Source organism: Malaclemys terrapin, chromosome 2, assembly GCF_027887155.1.
Source record: "Malaclemys terrapin pileata isolate rMalTer1 chromosome 2, rMalTer1.hap1, whole genome shotgun sequence".
Taxonomy (NCBI): Eukaryota; Metazoa; Chordata; order Testudines; family Emydidae; genus Malaclemys; species Malaclemys terrapin.
Genome location: NC_071506.1, coordinates 228,683,715 through 228,705,926, shown reverse-complemented (window position 1 = coordinate 228,705,926; position 22,212 = coordinate 228,683,715). Strand labels below are relative to the sequence as shown.

General features: G+C 40.3%; 1 protein-coding gene across 2 annotated transcripts in view; it reads left to right on the top strand.

Annotated features, from left to right (window-relative positions):
• The window catches only part of SP4 (Sp4 transcription factor), a 59,092-nt gene extending 46,077 nt beyond the window's left edge, over nucleotides 1-13,015 (top strand). Inside the window, exons 5-6 of one of the 2 annotated variants that reach the window (XR_008444026.1) lie at nucleotides 3,534-7,629; nucleotides 9,944-13,015. Coding sequence is in view for 1 of the 2 variants with exons in the window: in XM_054020212.1 (XP_053876187.1) it covers nucleotides 3,534-3,781 (248 nt within the window). In the remaining variant the exon portion in view is untranslated. Of the gene's footprint in view, nucleotides 1-3,533; nucleotides 7,630-9,943 lie in introns of those variants that run through there. The other variant, XM_054020212.1, reaches the window with a different exon arrangement.
• Nucleotides 13,016-22,212: the final 9,197 nt, after the last annotated feature.

Here is a 22,212-nt window from a genome sequence, read left to right as displayed (position 1 = left end):
AGACTCAGGATCTGATTCTGTCAGAAATCAGTTTGCAGGCAGAAACCCAGGCTGGGACTGAGGAGGCACACTCAGCTGTCATTCCACAAATACTGAGGTGATAGTTAAACAGTTCCTTCCTTCTGTCCACGTGGCCAATGAGGGTATGTCGACACTACATCTGAGAGCAAACCTCCCAGCCCAGATACAGTAGAACTTCAGAGTTACAAACACCAGAGTTGCGAACCAATTAGTTAATAACACACCTCATTTGGAACTGGAAATATGCAATCAGGCAGCAGAGACAAAAATAAAGCAAATACTGTACAGTATAGTAGTGTGTTAAATGTAAATTACCAAAAAAAAGGGAAGGTTTAAAAAAAAAGATTTGACAAGGTAAAGTAACTGTTTCTTTGCTTGTTCACTTTAAATTAAGATGGTTAAAAGCTTCATTTTTCTTCTGAATAATAAAGTTTCAAAGCTGCATTAAGTCAAACTTTTGAAAGAACAACCATAACATTTTGTTCAGAGTTACAAACATTTCAGAATTACGAACAAGCTCCATTCCTGAGGTGTTCGTAACTCTGAGGTTCTGACTGCATATAGTGGGGCTTGTACTAACGTGTTAAAAATAGCTGTGTAGATGATACAGCTGAGGGTAGAGCCTGGGCTCTGTGGCCATGGAAGCAGTGTCTACACAGCTATTTTTAGTGCAGTAGCACAGGCCCTTTTAGCATGAGTCTGTGGAGCTGGGCTTGGATCTAACTCCCAGATGTAGTGTGGACATACCCTATATGGCAGGGGTGGCCAAACCGCGTCTCATGAGCCGCAGCTTGCAGAGCCCTCCACTCCCCCTTTCTCCGCCTATCAGACTGTTTGGGGGGCTCGGCAGTTCTGCCCTGCAGCAGGTGGTGGGGCCAGGGGCTTCTGCCCAGCAGGAAGGGAGGTCTCAGGGCTTCAGCCCTGCAGGAGGCGCCTGCCAGGGCTCGGGGCTTCTGTGGGAGTAGGGCTGAAGCCCCAAGCCCTGTCAGGTGCGCCCTGAAGCCCTAGCCCTACCACCCCGCCACACACGCCTTGGTTCTCGAATGTCTGAAGATTGTCATATACGCTTTGGAGGGTCAGTAAGTTCTTCTTTGATGCTGGTTCATATGTGGATTCCAAACACGGAAGAGTAGCAAGCAGTGGTCAGTGTGGAGGTAGGCGTAAGTGCTCCGGAAAAGACCAAGTCTGTGGGACAGCATGACCGACTGCCGCATTCGTCATTGTAGAGGGAGCAATGGCGAAATGAGTGGAGAAAGGTGTGTATGGAAGACCAACTGGCAGCTCAACAAATGTCCTGCCATGGAATGTTGGTGAGGAAGGCCAACGTGGCGGCATATGCCTGCATGGAGTGGGCTGTGATTCCCAGTGGAAGTGGAATGCCAGATAGCTCATCGCAGATCGCAGTGCAGCGGGAGATCCACTTAGAAGAGCCGGTGGGATTTGCAGAAGCCACAAGTGCAGTATAGATAAAAGGCAAGCACCCTGCAAACATCGAGGGAATGGAAAGCGTGCTCCATGGGTGAGGCATGAGGTTTGGGGTAGAAGACTGGAAGGTGTATACTTTGGTTGAGGTGGAAGGAGGAAGCCACCTTGGGTAGAAACTTGGGGTGTAGATGTAAGGAGACTTTGTCCTTATGGAAGACAGTGAACGGTGGGTCTGCCATTATGGCTACCAGTTCACCGATACAGCAAGCAAAAGTGATGACCACCAAGATGATGACCTTCATGGAGAGGTGAGGGAGGGAGCAGGTAGCGAGGGACTTTGGTAAGAGTAGAGAGGATCAAGTTGAGATCCCATAGCAGGGTGGTCTTTTGTACAAGCGGAAAAACATTGAGGAGTCAGGAGGTCATTGGGTGAGTAAAGACAGAGAAGCCATCCATGGGACGGAGAAAAGCAGTGAGCGCAGATAGGTGAACACAGATAGAGGAGTGCGCCAGGCCCGATTGGCAGAGATGGAGAAGGTAGTCCAGGAGAGAAGAAATGGAGACAGAGTCTGTTGGAATGTGGCGGGCCCAGGCAGTAAAGCAATGCCAGAATAACAGGTGTGAGTGGATTAGCATCTGCTGTTAGTGAGGATGTTGTGGATGGGTGCAGAGCCCCCCTGGTTTACACATGATCCCCAACCAAATACCAGGCCAACTGAAGAGGGCGTGGGTTGGGGTGTCGTAGTCAGCTGTGGTCTTGCATCAGGAGATCCGGGATGGTGGGGAGGAAGATCAGGGGGCGAGTGGAGAGGTGGAGGAGATCGGTGTTCCAGTACTGGCGAGGCCAGGAGGGAGCTACGAGGATTACTGGAGGTTCTTTGAGATGTATAGTCACTCAGTTTTGTGAGATCTTATAATATTACCTTTGTAACTTTTCGCAGTCAGCTTTGGACTTTACTGAGTAGTTTAGTATCATTTGCAAACTGTGCCACCTCTGGATTCAGATCCCGCCTTCCTTCCCCTCTGCTCCGGGCTTTTCTGTTGCTGAGTAAGAGAGAACTGGAATGGCGTCGACCTGCGCAGCCTCTTAAAGCCTCAGATGCGCCATGTGGCTGATGCATGATACACATGCAGATCAATGGACACGACTATGAACAGTTCCGGCGCATGGCACCATATGCGCATTACGATTGGAATCCAGATAGGGACCACACATCTCAAAGAACCTCCAGTTACAGTAAGTAACTTCTCTTTAGCCACCCCTGCTATATGGCATCATTAACCACAGCAGCAGAGGATAGGGCAGCTCTCCGAGTATAACCGTAGCAATCTCTACACCATTAATGCCCATAGTGATCCTGGCAGCAAACTGTCTTTGATTCATTTAGGTAAATCCAACTGAATTCCAAAAGAGCCTAGCATCATGGACCTTTCCACATCACCCTCCTTTTATGTTTATAAACCTGCCTTGGTGGTCAACCAGCCCTTGGAGCACCATGGATAAGGCTGCACGTCTGTCACGGAGGTTGTGGAAGTCACGGATTCCCTTACTTCACCAACATCTGGCTCAGAAGACCCCATGCAAAGGAGATCTGCAGGGCAGCACCATCCTAATTGGCCATCCAGCACTCCAAAGGAACCCCTGAACCTCTTCAGAGGAGTGGCTGACCTCGATCCGTGGGGGACAGTATGGAAGCTACCTGGGTCCCCTCTCAACAGATATCAAGTATTTTAGTCATGTTCTCCTTCCATCCACTGTTAGGTTCTAAGTTTATGAAAGAGAATTCTTATTGAGAAGCTAAAATTCAGACCCTGCATGGAATAATCACAACAGAGGAAATATAGGCTACAAGTATATCTGTTGAAAGCATTTTAAAAGGGAAGAGTAGTTTATTCAATGGGTCTGGAAATCAGACATTTAGAGAAGATAAGGTTGTATCTATTTTGCAACTTTAGATACATCCAAACACTTTTAAAATGTTTTTGAATTGGGGGGGGGGGGAGGCTTGTTTGAATGACTGAAAGAAGTTAAATACCTTTAAATATCTATTTCACTGACATTTTTGTTTGTTTTTGTTTTAAATTAGGTGAAAAAAGATTTGAGTGCCCCGAATGTTCTAAGAGGTTTATGCGGAGTGACCATCTCTCCAAACATGTCAAAACTCATCAGAACAAGAAAGGTGGTGGAACAGCCCTTGCTATTGTTACTTCAGGAGAACTGGACTCTTCAGTTACTGAGGTTCTTGGCTCTCCAAGAATTGTCACAGTTGCAGCCATTTCTCAAGATTCAAACCCAGCAACCCCTAATGTTTCAACAAACATGGAAGAATTCTGAAAGGATCATTTATATGGACACCTAGTGCTGCACTTAAGTTTACATACCTTTCATGATATGGAAGTGGGCTGGTAAAGTGGATTACAGAGCAGAAAATCATGTTTTCAATCTTGACTTCTGTAAGTATTCCAAGTTGGAGGGTCAGCATGAGAAGTGTACACTGGTGCAACAAGACAAATTTTCAAAAATACAAACAGCGCAAATTGACATACTGGATAAACAGTTGGGGGAATACTGCTTCCATACTGTACTTTTTTAGTTATGTGGCTCTATATTATATAATTGTTTTAAATGAAAATTTCCCCTCTCTTTTAACATTTGTGTGTTGTTGTGTTTGTAAAATCAGACAATATCAATATGACAGGGTGGATCTTGATTAGGAGTGTTGTCATTTGGAGATACTTTGTTTATAATCTGAATCTGTAATATTTTCAAGGGAACTTCTTTTCCCATAAGGCACAACAAAAATGCATAAGAATTGAGTGGTAATTATTTCTTTGCTCAGTTCTGTGGAATCTGTACATTGATTTTGGCCGTCTTTTCTCAAGTTTAGAAATTATTCAAATAGCAGTTGAATTTACATGCTGCAAAGCAGATCTGAGGTGCAGCTCAGATAATTTTGACCACTACATTATAGTAGTGTGTATAAATGACAATCACTGAACTCAGATTTCTCTCTTTCTTTGGAGAGTTAAGAGATATTTAGATTTAATGTATACATTAGAAAAAATTAAACTACAGAAATATATTAACATAAGATTTTACAGAATTAATATCTTTATGTAGGATAATAATAAAATATGGCAACTTGTGTGTTTAAATTTTGATATTCCAGTTCATTACATTTTAAGACATCAGGAATCCATTTGTTAACTTGAGTCACAAAACTCATACTTTTTGAATATTTAAATTTTATGGGAATACTTGGACATTAATTACACAACTGAATTGTTTAATGAGTGTTGTAACTCATTCTCCAGTTCTCTCCTGTATATATAAATTATTATATTATGGTGAAGGTGAAGAATTCTTTATACTTTGACTAAACAGCCAAAGAAAAGGACAAATTATGACATTTTAACATCAAAAAAGGTAATTGTAAATTAATGTATTTTTTCTTTCTCTTCCTCTAAAGATTAATCATCTTATTTTCTTTCCAATTGTAAGTGCATAAGCTGGTAAGGAATATCCGCCACCCATTTTCTTATATGATCAATAATTTTGAGCCTCCAGCCACAAGAGAAACTTGTGCAAAAAAGGAATATAGGTATCTTTTTATCATATAGCAACTAATTTAAAAGGTTTGATTATATTTCCAATATCTATTAACTTAATAGAACATAATTGTTGGAGAAATAAAACAACTGAGCATTTTTTTATGTAAAAACTCCAGTGCATACATGGAGGAAAGATGGCCAAATATTTCACACTCAGGATTTTGAATTATTTCCCATAGTCGTAAATGGAATGTTTTACAAATTTAGCCATTTGGTATCCCATGACAGTCCATTTTTTTAAATGTATACATCAAAATATTTTTGTGATATAAAAGGGAGTACAGTGCAAGAAGGATTATTCTTTTTCCTGCAGGTTAAAGATGAACAGTTTATTTGGGAAATGTTTGTATGAGACACATAACAGATACCGTGTGCATTCTCTCAGAAAACATACTTCTCATATGAATGCTTTATCAATCTTGTGATGTTTCATGTATTTTTGAAGAAAGAAATACCAATCATTGTTTACACTGTGTACACTTTAGGCCAGCCCTTTGTAGCGAAATATAAAGCTGAAGGTCTTTTATACTTTCAGTTTACATTAAAAGCTTTGAGATTAAAGGAAAAACAATTTTACACTGTGGTTATAGATTTCAAGTTTCTTAAAGCTTTTGTAGACTTGTAACGAAGTCTTTAAATTTTAGTTGGGTTTTGTACATTCTTTTGTATATTTTATTTAAAGAACTCTCAGCTGATGTATCTGGATTTAAAACATCAGAATCAATTAGATTACTACATTTAATACAAATGAACATTAGGTAGTGCTAATTGTTAATTTTGTTATATAAGAACTGGAACATCAAATATATATTTTATCATTATGCTTCACAATCAGTGCTATAAATTTCTTTATGCAAAGAAAAACTTTCCTAATGTTATGATCATGTTTCTTAGAAGTTAACAGTTTTTATAAACTGAAGGTATGAGCATTCTGCACAGCCATTTCATATTTTTTTCATGCATACTTATGTATGCAGATAAGAAACTGAAGTCATTTTTAATCTACAATGAGTCCATATTACAAATGTATCAAAATCTAAATCCGGTTGACTTCATAGTATCTAAAGTACATTCACTTACGTTAGCAGGTGCACATTTTACCGCTGGAATTAGAAACATTTTGACAGTCTGTTCTGCATACCATTCTGAGTCCACTTTTCTGTCTTAGAAGGATCGTAAATTTCAATGTCCTTTATTTGACTCAGTGGGATATAGCTGTTGTAAGTAATAGGGCACAGATGTGCAGTAGTATCTTGTTTAATGGCATTTCACTGTTCATTCCCTTTGCCACTGTTATAAAATTTTGCTTTATTGTAATTATCAGTGCAAAGTGTATTTATCATGGTAGAACTCCAGTGTTAGAATAGTTTTTTTCTTACAATATACATTCTTTGGTTAGTTTTGTGTATGTGTTGCCGATTACATTAGAAATTGGTGTTAAGTCATTATTTATCACACTCTTTCACGAGAGCAGTAATAAAAGTGTGTAATTTAGAAGAAAAAGTTAATTTGTCAAACTTAGGTAAGCATGATGTTTAGGTCCTATTTTTCAATTTTATAACTGTTTTATTGCAACAATATTTGTATTTAAGTCTTCATTTTAATGCCTTGTGGTGTTTTTTAATGCATGTCACTGAATTGTCATCCCGCATAAATTGATGTGCAGCATAGGGTATTAAATCTACATAATGATTTTGAAACAGAGAAATAGTTGATGGTAAAAATGTAAATGTTTTGCAAAAATTCCTTATAAAAAAGTTTTGTAGTAATATTTCACTTGTAAATTGTTTTCTAAAAAAATAGAAAAATTAAATAAAAAAAAGAGAGAGAGAAATAAAACCAGATTTCCCACATTCTAGAAGTTAGAACTGAATTCTGCCAGCAAAGCCTCTAAGGCATTAATTTGACATTTTTATATTGCTGATTTTTTTTTTTTTTTGGTAGATTTAGAACTCAAATTATGTACAAGTTGTTGCCTGCAATAACAATTTTGCAAGTAACCTATTAAAATTCCCTTGAGTTAAAAATGTTTCTTCATTTAATTACTTATAATATGAAGCAGTAATAAATTATGTTTGAATGATCTGCTCATCAAGAAGACCAGTGGAAGGCAAATGCTTCTCAATGGAGAAGCATTGGCAGCAGCCTCGGGATTCATGTAATTAAGACCTATACTTGCTGGTCTGCGTTCCCCAACTGGCAGACTCCCAGCAGGGAATTAAAAAAGCAGATTCCAGCTCAGTGTGAATTTTGTTCAGCTCTTGGAATGGAAGTTATAGTTATGCCTGAACACATTCATTTTTATTAAAGAACATTACAAGAGGTGACTGAAGGAAACATTTAACTAAGATGAGAAATAGAAGAAACTAAGAAAAAAATGTGAGAATTGCAATTTTTTAAAAGGAGACAACAGATGATAAAACCAAAATGTCTCAATTGTGTTTCAGATTAGAAATGAAATAAAACAAATCCATCGGAAGGATGAAGGTGCTCACTTGAATACTCCAAAAATTATGCTGGATTTTACTTTGTTTCAGTGATCTAGATGGATTTGTGCCGCTGGAAAACAAAGTAATGATATTTTGCACTTTTGTAATGCCTTTTACCCATAAAACTTAAAGCATTTTATAATGAAATCTTCCAGAATTCCTGTGATGGACATACATAGTATTATGCCCACTTTACCGATGAAGAAACAGGTACAAAAAAATTGATTGACTTGCTCTATGTTTCACACAAACTCTGGCACATATGGGAACAGGGTGGATTTGATTTACATCATGACTTAAATCATAGTCAGGAAGACTCGATTTAATCATGGATTTCTACATAAAAGCACATTCTTATTGGTTGTTATAACCTTAATACATATTCTTCATAACTCAGAGATAGATGTAGGTTTCATTTTTAGAAGGTACACACTATACATTTTTAAAGTGATTTATTTTGAAAACTTTTCAGATTAGTTTTACAGCTATATCAGAAAATGAATGATTGGTTATTTCATTTACCAAAGGTAATTGAAGCAGATATTTATGAAGTCATTGGGAGGTGAACTATCTCCAATTCAACAGGTTAATCATTAATATTTAGAGGATTTTCTTGTCATGCTGTATTTGAAGGAGAACATCACCAGAGAGACATTTAATTTGTTTTATTTAACTAAAACAACAACGTTATGTATTCTGGATTTTTTTCTTTAGCAGTAAACATATAATATTTTAACAAGACAAGCATATGAATTTTTGAGTTTAGTTAAACATTCAAGTTTTTTAAAATGTTTGTTTTTGTTAAAATTGTTTTTAACTAAAATAGTTAAATGAAATATTTAAAAAAAAAAAGTTAAATCTACCATGTCAGCCAGGTCAACATGAGAAACTTAAAATATTCGCTTCTGCAACTAACTCAGTCGTCTTCACCTTCATTTTCCTGTTTGTTCATAATCTGGAAAAGAAAAATAAGCTTTCCTGCTTTTTCAGGTCCCAAATGATTTCTCAATTTGGAATGAATTAGTCCAAAGGAAGAAAATATTCTTTCTACACTGGCCAAAGAAGCTACTGCTGTTAAAAGTGAGATTATCACTTCAACAGTCTCTGAATCCAAGTGCTTAAGTGACTTCCACCAGTTCACTGGTGTGACTTTCTTTAAAATATCATCCGCAAACATATATTTCTTGAATGGTTCACCCTAAGCTCTGAAGTTTTATAGTTGACATTATGGAGGGATGATTGCTGGATGTCCATGTCATAGCCAACTCCTCTTCTTCAGCAGTTAAGGTTTGACCTTGATACCGACTATTGAGAATATTAGCAAGAAAATGAGCTGGAGATAGTGCTTGTCCCATTCGTTTTTTTAATGCTTGTAATTTAACTCTGTCACTGCATATTTCTCTTTTTAAGCTCTGACTCAGTTCCTTCCAAATTTCAACAGCGTCAGCAATAAAATCGCTATTTCCCTGCATTTTGTTCAGGGCTACAGAAATAGGCTTCAGGGTACTCCACATGTGTTCAACATTTCTCTTAAGCCCAATGTTGAGAACTTTGACTATGACTGTGCCATTTATTTTTTCACGATTTTGTTCGCAAACTGTCATCAGATTAGGCCAGTTCTTGATATAGTGCTCAAAACAGTCCACTACTGAGTTCTATTGCACATCTTGTGGGAGAGTTAGTTTGGGTTCCTCCCACTTTTTTCAGAGCAGCTGCTGCAAAGTGGTTGTTACGGAAGTATTTTGTAATTTCAACAACATTAGCCTTTGTTCTGGAACACTGAAGTCTTTGGCTAGGAGGTGCATCAAATGAGCACTGCAACTGTATGTTATTAGCTTGGGACTCTCTTCACTGTCTTTTAAATTTCTTCCCATCTTGGATACATTTGTAGCATTGTCTGTGACCAAGCTGCATACTAGACATTGGAATTTTTTTTCACAGTTATAGCTTTTACTGTTACTTCTTGTAAGTATTCTGCTGTGTGTGCATTTCCTGATGTATCAATTGTTTCTGTAAGAAAGACATACCCTTCTTCTGTTGTCACACAAGCACTTACAACAGGATCATTGTGGACATTGCTCCACCCATCAAGACTCAGGTTAACAATTTCATCCTCTAGACCTTTTGTACACTGCTCAATTTCTCTTTCATACACTTTATCCAGCAATTTGCCTGCAACATCTGCTCTGTTGGGTGGACTCTATCCTGGTCTAATGACTGAACCATGTTAATGAAGTGTGGGTTCTCAGTCATACAGAAAGGAGAGTTTGTTGCATAAACAAACACAGCAATTTTTTCATCAATTGCCTCTTTTTGTAATCTGTTGGTTCTTATCACAAACTTATCTATGGTTGTTTCTGGATGATTGAGTTGTTGTTTTTTTCTTTTTGCTACAGGTGATATTCTGTGGCTATGTGACAGTGATGGACTGAAACACTATCATTGGCAGATAACTCTGAAACTATAGAAAATGATGGTGATCTTGAAGGTGGATAGTCTTCAGAATCCTGTATGTTGAGGATGGATTCTCCTAAACAAAACAAGTCAATGCAGTTATTTAATTATTATTATCATACTGCTCATTTAGTATTTCTCGATGCATTCACTGACACTCAGTACTACTTTAAAGGTGAAATTGTAAAAGGAAGATCTGCCTATTTCAGCTATTTATTTTTTTATCACAACTGCATCTAAAATGATAGTACCATAGAATAACAACTATATTTTTTGCTCAAACATGAGAATTCAAGAATAGTCCAGAAGGGAAGGCAGACAGTCCTTAAGAAAGAAGTATGAAATAAAAAAGTTTACCAACCTGAAGATCCTGCATGTTCAGACATGTTCCTTTCATCAGCTTCAACACAGCTTCCTCCTGAGAAGGAACACTTCTCATGATGATGTTTCATTCGGGCAACCAGGCCTTGCATTTCTTTGTTGCACTGTTTGCATTTTGCATGCATGCATATCTTACCCACAGGTAAAGGAACTTCATTAAAATATTCCCAAACTGGGTCTCTTTTATGGCCTGCTGCCATTATAGATTTTCCCTTCTAGTGAGAGAATGGTATGGTAGATCTCAAATCAATGAAAGGTACACTCAGAAAGACCTCAAGACTTCTGGAATATGCTGCTCAGTTTCACTTTTGTTTCTACTGCCTGTCCCTCCCTTCTCACATTTATCTCCAGACTTCTTCTCCTTGTCCAGATCTAGTCCGACTCCAACAATCTTCTATTCATTGAACTTTTTGAAACTTTGCACTTTTAGAGAGAGGTAAGGGATTGACTCTGTGTTCACAATTTGCAGAGGGACAATAGGGTTGAGATCTGTTATTTCTCACCTCTATTATTTATTTATTTAAAAACATTTTTGCTGTTAACAAGCATGTTATCTGTGGAGACACAAATCCACAGTTTGAGAACTGCAAAACTAAGCATCTCTGATGGTATCTTCTAGACTGAGAACTGAGTCCAATTGGGTAGATAGAAAGATTAACCTAAATAATCTATACAGAAGCCCCTGGAACCGCATAAGATTGGGTCTCTAATCCATGAACTATTGGAACTCATTTAGAAAACTTATCTTAAACTTTACATGAATATGTCTCATACTATAGAATTAGAATTTATAATCCCTATTCCATGATGATATCTTTGAGCTATAATGTATCTTAATTAAAACTATCTTTAGATAGGTTTTTTCCTCAAAAAGCATTTTATCAAAAAAATCTGATTTAAAAAAAAAATCAGATTTTTTAAATTTAAATCATTGATTTTTATCCACCTTGGATGGGAACAGAATCTAAATTCCCGAGTCCTAGTCTTGATTTAAGACAACCATCCTTCTTCTCCTCTAATACAGACCTAGAATCCATGAGCTTCATTGTATCTACATGTTTGATGAGATATGTTTAATTTCAAGTTTCATTAACTTCTATTTGAGTAGAATAACTAATACTACACAAAGCTTTCAACTGTAGCCAAAGTCTAATAGATTTTGAATTAAAATCTATAGTTTTATGTAACCTATTACTAAGTCTATATTACAAAGTAATTTTAAAAAGACATTTTACAGGGGCACAGGATTCTTATTTTTAGACGTCTACTACTGAATGTTCTAAATTTTCTTAAATTGTTGAGAAGAGAAAAATCCTTCACTTTGCATCCATCACTGTAGTATAGTATCAGAAAATGTAACACAAAACTTAAACCAATTAGGAGACTAAGGATAAATATTCAAACTTTCATTCTGTCCCCTTTATGTATGTGCCTTAAAATGTGGCCTTTCTATCATCTACTTTTTGTCAAATGTAAAATGTAATTCCAAATGGAATTTCTTATATAAGCTTAGATACAATAAAATAAAAATAATGCATTGTACATACAGTATATACATTGATATACTTTTGTGAAATAGATACTGTGCAGGTAGGCTAGTAACAACATTTTATATCCAGTTAAGTGGCAAAATACAGTATTAGAATTTTTCTGTAATGACCATAGATCAGCTCCATCCCCCCCCTCCCCTGGCTCCCACACCCCAGCTACTTCGCACCTTTCTAACAAACCTAGGAATTCCATTAGATTAAGGGGAATCGTCAGGTGGCATAGTAGGCCCTATATCATTTTGCCCCACCCCCGTTGTCTCATGAGAGAGGGGTATGTTAGGAGTTTCCTGAGGAAAATGAGATGTGTCTAGAGCAGCGTATCTCAAATACGCATGCAGCCACCAGGGGCTTTTTCTTGTGGCCACAGCCTCCTAGGCAATAACTGGGGGTTTGGGGGGGGATGACACAAGCAGTGGCCCCTACCTCAGGGCCACCAGCAAAAGTTGGACCCTGCCCCCCCCCCCAGGCCACAAATGCTGGATGAGCAGGCAGCCAGTGAGTTCCCCACCTTTCTGAGAGTGGTGAGGCTCAGACTTCAGCCTTGGTGTGGTGGGCGGCAGGCTCCGGTCATGGGACTTCAGGCTGCAGGCCTAGACCCCCGCCATGGGTGCCGGCCCTCAGCTTACCACCCCCCTGCATTGCCTCTGGCCCCTGCTGCCTCCCCGGCCCCCCACCCATCCCCTCCATCGCCACTGGCCCCCACTGTCTCCCTATCCACCTCCCCATCCAGGACTCAGTTTGTTCCCTAGCTTGCCAGGGCCGAATAAATCTGCTGTGAAAATGGATACTTGTATGTTTGTTAATATCACTTTTCACAGCCTCCCAGCTAGCTGGTAAGTCTGCTGTGAAAAGTGATATTAACAAACATACAATTACTTTTCACAGCAGCAGACTTACCAACTAGCAAGGCAACCAAAAAGTAATAGAAATAACAACAACAAAAAAGACAAGAATGTGCAGAGGACCTTATTTGTCCTTCTTTTCTGTTTAGGTCCAGTAAAGAATAGAGACGACTGTACATTATTATTATTGAGGCTGCAAAATAAACTCTACATAAATAAATTACAATGTTTTGGATGTGTATATGTGCATATTTATTTCCTCCCTTCCCCCCCCCAAAAAAAAGTTTAAGTGTTTTAGGAAAAGTCTAAACTTCCTAATGTCCAGTTTATATCCATTTGTTCTTGTGTCCACATTGGTACTAAACTTAAATAATTCCTCTCCCTCCCTGATATTTATCCCTCTGATATATTTATAAAGAGCAATCATATCTCCCCTCAGCCTTCTTTTGGTTAGGCTAAACAAGCCAAGCTCTTTGAGTCTCCTTTCATAAGACAAGGTTTTCCATTCCTCGAATCATCCTAGTAGCCCTTCTCTGTACCTGTTCCAGTTTGAATTCATCCTTCTTAAACATGGGAGACCAGAACTGCACACAATATTCCAGATGAGATTTTACCAGTGCCTTCTATAATGGTACTAACACCTCCTTATCTTTACTGAAAATACCTCACCTGATGCATCCCAAGACCGCATTCGCTTTTTTAACGGCCATATCACATTGGTGGCTCATCGTCATCCTGTGATCAACCAATACTTCGAGGTCCTTCTCCTCCTCTGTTATTTCCAACTGATGTGTCCCCAATTTATAACCAAAATTCTTGTTATTAATCCCTAAATGCATGATCTTGCACTTTTCACTATTAAATTTCATCCTGTTACTATTATTCCAGTTTACAAGGTCATCCAGATCTTCCTGTATGATATCTCGGTCCTTCTCTGTATTAGCAATACCACCCAGCTTTGTGTCATCCGCAAACTTTATTAGTACATTCCCACTTTTTGTGCCAAGGTCAATATTAAAAAGATTAAATAAGATTAGTCCCAAAACCAATTCCTGAGGAACTCCACTAGTAACCTCCTTCCAGCCTGACCATTCACCTTTCAGTACGACCCGTTGTAGGAACTTTAACCAGTTCCTTATCCATCTTTCAATTTTCATATTGATCCCCATCTTTTCCAATTTAGCTAATAATTCTCCATGTGGAACCGTTTTAAATGCCTTACTGAAATCGAGGTAAATTAGATCCACTGCGTTTCCTTTGTCTAAAAAATCTGTTACCTTCTCAAAGAAGGAGATCAGATTGGTTTGGCATGATCTACCTTTTGTAAAACCATGTTGTATTTTGTCCCAATTACCATTGACCTCAATGTCCTAAATTACTTTCTCCTTCAAAAATTTTTCCAAGACCTTGCATACTACAGATGTCAAACTAACTGGCCTATAGTTACTCGGATCACTTTTTTTTCCTTTCTTAAAAATAGGAACTATGTTAGCAATTCTCCAGTCGTACAGTACAACCCCTGAGTTTACTGATTCATTAAAAATTCTTGCTAATGGGCTTGCAATTTCATGTGCCAGTTCCTTTAATATTCTTGGATGAAGATTATCTGGGCCCCCCGATTTAGTCCCATTAAGCTGTTCAAGTTTGGCTTCTACCTCGGATGTGGTAATATCTACCTGCATATCCTCATTCCCATTTGTCATCCTACCATTATCTGTAAGCTCCTCATTAGCCTCATTAAAGACTGAGGCAAAGTATTTATTTAGATATTGGGCCATGCCTAGATTATCCTTAACCTCCACTCCATCCTCGGTGTTTAGCGGTCCCACTTCTTTCTTTGTTTTCTTCTTATTTATATGGCTATAGAACCTTTTACTATTGGTTTTGATTCCCTTTGCAAGGTCCAACTGTACATGGCTTTTGGCCTTTCTCACTTTATCCCTACGTGTTCTGACCTCAATAAGGTAGCTTTCCTTGCTGATCCCTCCCATCTTCCACTCCTTGTAGGCTTTCTGCTTTTTCTTAATAACCTCTTTGAGATGCTTGCTCATCCAGCTTGGTCTACAACTCCTGCCTATGAATTTTTTCCCCTTCCTTGGGATGCAGGCTTCTGATAGTTTCTGCAACTTTGACTTGAAGTAATTCCAGGCCTTTAGATCCACTAATTCTTCAGTCCAATCCACTTCCCTAACTAATTTCCTTAATTCTTTAAAGTTAGCCCTTTTAAAATCAAAAGCCCTAGTCCCAGATCTACTGGGAGCTCCACACTGGACTCCTCTTCAATGGTACCATCCTGCTTCGAGAAGAATCTGCTAACCACCATGCCTGTAGAGCAGTGGTGGGCAACCTGCAGCCCGTCAGGATAATCTGCCGGTGGGCTGGGAGACAGTTTGTTTACATTGACCGTCCGCATGCACGGCTACTCACAGCTCCCAGTGGCCGCGGTTCACCCTTCCTGGCGAATGGGAGCTGCGGGAAGCGGTGTCCAGCATGTCCTTGCAGATCACACCGATTCCCACAGCTCCCATTGGCCGGGAATGGCGAACTGCGGCCACTGGGAGCTGCAGGCGGCCATGCCTGTGGATGGTCAGTGTAAACAAACTCTCACGGCCCACCAGCAGCTTACTGTGATGGGTCTCAGGTTGCCCACCACTGCCCTCGAGGTACTGGATCCATTGACACCCGTTTCTGGGCCCCTTGCACTCTGGGATGTACTGAAACCTTTACCTCTCTGGATGATATTTATCTTTGTACCCTACCCTCCTCCTCTGTTTATGGGTCCAGTCCTCCTCAGGGACATCTGTACATCATAAGAAGCCACCTTGAGGGGAAAGAAATTGTCCCCATCCCTTGCACAAGTCAGAGCAGGTATCCACCAGTACCATCAGCACCTCTGGTAGAACGTGAACCCACCATCTTGTCATCCAAGTCTGATGTTCTAGATGAACCTTCACCTCACAGGGAAGCCAGCTCATGCAGAGGTTCTAGGATATCTGGAGCTGTCCTAACAGATATGACTACCCAAGAGACCAACAGTACTCAGTACCTTGGGGCCCTCTGCAACTGGTCAACCCTTTATACTGGCCATAGTGGAGTTCATGGCCTCTCTGTGCTAGGCAACCCGGATCTGTGCACGAATCACAATGACTCTCTCCTTGTAGCCGACACCAACTGGCTCCGTTGGAGAAGGCAAAGGAAGAAATTGAGCCAGATTCAACAGTACTGGCGCTTCCAGTGGGTATGTCATCTCCCTCCCCTGCTGATGCAGTTACTCCATTATCACCATCCTCATTTGATCACAGACAATACCCCGAGCTGTGGCAGAGGGTGGTGACTGAACTCAAGATCCTAGTAGAGAAGGTCCATAACACATCGCATAGGATCCTGCTTGTCTTACAATCCTCTGATCCTAGTCAGGTGACCCTCCTAGTCAATGAGGCCATAATGGAACTGGCCAGGGTAGTATGCCATACCCCATCATCCTGTCCCTGAAATGGTCTCTCAGGCAATATTTTGTACTAGCTAAAGGGGTAAAGTTTCTGGTTACTCACCCATGCCCAACACATTAGTGGTGCAGGCAGCCACAGAGAGAACCAGACTGTAGCACCCCAAGGCAGCCCCAACAGACAAGGGATCCAAACATCTTGATCTTCTTGGGAGGAAGGTATTTTCATTGATCAGCTTTCAGTTCAGAATTGCTGAGTACCAAGTTCTGTTAGCAAAATATTTCACTAATTACTGTAAATTTGTGGAGTACAAGGACAAACTTCCCCTAGAGGAGAGGGCCCAATTCTAAGCCTTCACTGATGATGGCAAGCTGGTGGCTAAGACTTCACTCGATGCAGCAATAAACCCAGCAGATAATGCATCTAGAGCTATAGCCATAGTCACATGACATGAATCATAGCTTCATTTTTCAGTATTCCCCAAGGAACTCCAGAATACCATTGAGGGCTTGCCCTTTGATGAGTCCAATCTCTTCAGCGAAAAGACTGATGAGTAGTTACACTTATTAAAGGACTCCAGGATGACCCTCCATTCCCTGAGCATTTATACATCAACCCTAAAAACATCACAGGCAGGTATATAAGCAGACCTCCCCCTCAATGGATGATGCCCCTCTGTTATCCTGGACAGACCAACTGAGTTATGCCTTTCCTCCCATTCCACTGCTATCACAGGTTCTGCAGAAGATTTGTTATGGCAAAGCTTATGTGAATTGTGATCCAAGAACCCCTTAATGCTAACTGGCAAAGGAGCATCCTGATTCTGGTATGTACATTCTTGTTCATCAAAGAATATCATGTGAAGTCTTAAATAAAAGCAAGGGTGTCACAGGTTATTAATGTTGTGAAATGCAAGTACAAATGCTATGTAATGTTATGTGTATCTTCTGAAAATATGTTCTTAAACTCTGTATAGAGATATGAGTCACCAGCAGAAGTGAAAAAAACTGATTTTATGTCAGAGGTGTCTTCACCTGGCGCTATCAGAATGTAAATTAAGCATTGTACACTAATACAATGGTTACTATTTACATACAAAGTCAACAGAGAGATGTGAAGTCAACAGGGAAGTAGGACACAGGAAAAAATAAGACATAGATGGTTATCCTGTGTGAGTACAGACAATGAGCTTTGGAGAGTGTAAGTAGAAGGCAAAGATGACACTTCCTCATCCTGCACTTGGGAAGTAAATGGGGAGTGTGTTTACATTCATGAAAACAGGATCTCAGCCAACCTTGGTTGAAACACTGCAGTGGACTTTGGGGGTGAGATTAACTCCTTTAGATAGGAGGTTAGCCTGTTAGTTAAGTTTTGTCTCCAGAAAGTGTATTATGACTTTATTTTAAATGTAAGCATTTGTTTTGAATGCTCTTACTCACTATCACTTGAATCTTGATAATAAACTTATTCTGGTTTTCACTGTAAATATATCTTAAGTCATGTGATATGAAAAAAGATGCTGATGCAGAGTTGAATCACACAAGCTGGCGTGCATACTGTTCCTTTGGGTACAGCAGATTTCCTACTACTGTGAAAGCTCAGTAGATAAGGGGATGAACACTACAGGGGGAATGCTTCCAAGGGACTTGGGGACTGGGGTGCAGCAATTGTTAACCTGCAAGTCAAAGAAGGGCTGGCATAGTCCAGAGGAGAGTACTTGGCTGGCTAATGGACCGGTGGTGTCAGGGAGCTGACACCCAGATAAGCACAAGCAAGACTCCCTCATGCTGGAGACTGCAGGGGTGGGGAGAGAACAAGTTGACTCACAGTCCTGAGTACCCCAAGAACTGTCACATTCTCATTGCACCCAAATGGCCCAGACAATTCTTGCTTCTGAACCTCTTACAAATGTCAATGTGTCTCATTAGCATCCATCCCTTCCTGGACCTGTTAACTCAGGAGAACGGCAAGATCAAACATCCCAACACAAACCATCTACACCTCATGGCCTGGTATTTGGATGCACATCAGAACATAGAGCATTCAGGTTCAGAGGCAGTTCAATATGTTCTCACTCAAAGAAGAAAAGACTCCAGAAAATTCTGTTTAGCTAAATGGAGTAGTTTTTCTACCTGGATGTAACAGAACCTGTTATCTCCAGAATCAGGCTATGTCTACACTGGGAGGGGTTCGATTTAAGATACGCAAATTCAGCTACGTGAATTCGACATATCCGATCCGACTTACCCCGCTGTTTGGACGGCGGCAAATCGACCACCGCAGCTCCCCCGTCGACGGCGCTTACTCCTACCTGGGCTGGTGGAGTAAGCGCGTCGATTCGGGGATCGATTGTCGCGTCCCGACGAGATGTGGTAATTCGATCCCCGAGAGATCGATTTCTACCTGCCGATCTAGGCGGGTAGTGAACACAAACCCTCAGTAGACATCCCTGCTACTTTAGACTATTACCTGTCCCTGAAGCTGTCAGGGCTTTCCATTAATTAGCTAGAGTCCATCTATCAGCAATTGGTACCTTCCATCCTCCAGTAGAAGGCTACTTTATTTTTACTCAGCCAACAACAGTTAGATTCCTGAAAGATCTCATTAGTACTTTGCCATTGGTGGTAAAACCTACATTACAATGGGACCTCAGTCTTGTATTCTCAGTACTTATACTATCCTTTGAATTGTTGGCCATGTGTATAGTGCCTCCCCATGAAGGTCGCCTTCCTAGTCACCATCACATCAGCCAGAAGGGTGACTGAACTAGTAGCTCTCCTGGCTGACCCACCATACACCATATTTCATAAGGAAAAGGTGTGATGGGTTGTTACTCCTGGGGTGCAGTCTGGGAGCTGTGGGAACTGCTGCGCCACTCTAAAACACAGCGGGGTTGGGGACACAGCCAACCTCACCCAGGCCCTATCATCACCCAACACGACAGCAAGTGGCACCACTCACCCAAACTGGGCTACCTGAGTGCAAACAGCAGACCCAGCCAGTTTCCCAGCTCCCCAGGCACCCTGCCCCCCCCCGACAATAAACCAAAATTATATCATCTTGCACTGCACAGGGATCTGTACAGTATGAGCTCATTAATATGTCTGCCCCTCCCTCAATGTGGATAGGAATATGCACATTCATGGTAACCAAGCTGGTATTTTCCCCAGATACTTCACTTAAAGGCACATTGGTTTAGGTTAAAATATAAAACAAGTTTATTAACTACAAAAGACATATCTTAAGTGATTATAAGTAAGAGCAAACAGATCAAAGCAGATTAATTAATAAATAAACAAAAATGCAAACTAAGCCTAAGACACTAGAAAGATAGGATATGAATTAGGAAATTCTCCCTGTGGCTGATGATACAAGCAGGCTTCCAGATTCTTAAGGGACAAGGTGCATTTGCTTTGCAGCTTGGGATTCCCTCCCCGCTTCCAAGTCTTTTTCTTTTGGAGCTTCTCTCAGGTGTTGAGTTGTGGGGGAGTGAAGAACAACAGATGATATCACTCCCTGCCTTATATAGCTTTGTTGATGAGCCGATAGCACTGTTTGGCTTTTTCATTGTTGTACCAGAAAGGCTGGGTATTTTCCAGAGTAAGCCCATTTGAAATACAGATCCACAGTCAATATTCGTAACTTCAGATACAAAAATGATACATGCATAAAATAGGATAATCATATTCAGCAAATCATAACTTTTCCAATGTCACCTTACATGACCTGTCTTGTACAAAATGCATCATAATTATGCTATAATCATATAATAATAATATTAGTAGGATGAATATGGGGTGTAGTGTCACAGAAGGTTTCCCTTCAACTCCTCCCAAACTTCATTCACAAGGTAATTTTTGAGTTTCACATAAATCAACCTATTCATTTGCCAGCATTCTATTTGAAATCTCGTGTTTCCAATAAGGAGAGAAGACTTCACTCTTTCAGTGTCAGCTGGACTTTAGCATTCTCTCTGCAAAGAACGAAAACAATTAGGAAATCACTGTGGGTGTTTGTTGCTATAGTAGATCAACTGTGAGGACACGTATTATCTGCTCAGAGACTCTCTAAGTGGCTCTCAGGCTGCATCATTCTTTGTTATTAGTTGGCTCTCATTACTCCCTTGGACAGGGTAAGGGCCCATTCTACTAGAGCACAAGAAACCGCAACAGCATCTCTTTGAGAAGTACCTACACTGACCTCTTCTGCCGATGCAGCTGTTCAGACAACAGTTTCACAGACACCTATACCAACTGCATCCTCACATACACACACACCCTCCACTATGTATACTGCTTACCAATCACTCATGTGTGGAATGCATATAGGGACTGGCACTTAAAGAAGAAATGGAGGTTACTTACCTGAACAGGAGGTTCTTCAAGATGGTGGTCCCTACTATTCTACTACCTGCCGACCTTCCCCTCTGTTTTGGACCTTATCTGATTTGTGGTAAGGAGAGGAAGTGGAGAGGCATTGGTTGACACCACCGCTTATATCCTCTGTATGGAGCACAAGAAGAGCAACTGCACAGGTGCTGGCCAATGGACACTACTTGCAAGAAGTCTCTGGTGCATGGAGTGTATGTGTACCCATGTGTGGAATACATATTGAGACCACACATCTCGAAGAACCTTCAGTCACAGGTAATTAATCTCCATTTTTCTATGTAGCTTTGTTTGCTTTATCTTTATAATTGTTAATAGGAAATCTTTGAAATTGGGTTCTGACTGAAATTTGTCTTCGACTGTCTGACCTTGGCTGATATATTTTAAAAAGCATTGTCTTTTACAAAACAAAATTTGATAGGGTGTATATCCTCAGTATATCTGAAGCAGCATGTAAGTTTTTAAAAACACTTAATTTGAATTTAGGATCATTTGTAGATGTTATTTGTAATATCGAATAGTGCTGACAGCTAAATTTTATGTATCATGTACATAAATTTGTTGGGCTATGTGCAAGTATGCATGGTGGGCAGTGTGCATATAAATTTGATAGACTTTTGGATGGGCTTGATGCACCATGCGTTCATGCAGTCTCTTGAGGAGCTACAATTTTCGGTCAGATTTTATTCTACAACAGAGAAGGGTTTTATGGTTAGCTGCTGATCTAATAGACATGGGTTCATATGCAGTTGCTGATGGATTAAATCTTTTCAGTAACCACTTGCACTTCTGTTCCCGCCCTCAGGAATGCTCCCCTCTTATGCAACCCTCCATCTCTGCTTAAACTTTAAAAATAAGTAAGTTAATACATAAAAAACTTAATTATGAGGCACTAACGGGTGCTACATGCATAACAGAACTGATGCTAACTCCCAAAAGCCAAGCAATGAAAGGTTAAGCCACTGAACAGGACATGCCTGCTTCTCCATTCATAGGCGCACACCACTGCAACAGCTACAGTACACCAGACCACAACTTTGCTCTGCCCCATAAGGAATACCAGCCTTTCACCGTCCTCTTCACCAAACTACCCTCTCAGCTCTCACAACACAAGACATTATTACACAAGACATCAACAACTAATAGTGTTGGAAGAGAATTGTTTGTTAAAGGAAAAGAGCAAGTTGGGGTGTGGAGAGGGTCAAGTTTGGGGGGCAGGGTTACAGATGTGCTATTTTCCTGCAGTCTTTGCATTTGGCAGTGAGGTTTACCTCTATTAAAAATAGCCATTATCTTCCACTGTTTCTAATGGGACTGAGGCCAAGCAAACCGTAAGGAAGGTGATCACTTTCTGGGCTACTGGACAATAAACCATGAGGGGGCATGAAAATGGAAGTGTGCAGTAGGTAAGATTTAACATGCAAGAGGCAGGAGACTGAAAGGACTGGAAGAGGAAATGGGACATTGTGAGACAGGAAATGGGGGGAGTGTGAAAGAGAATGTGAATGTGGCAGGGAAGGACTGGGTGAGGTAGAGACCAGGAGAGGAAGGGAGGTTCTAGCAGGAAGGTGTGTCACACACACACACACACACACACACACACA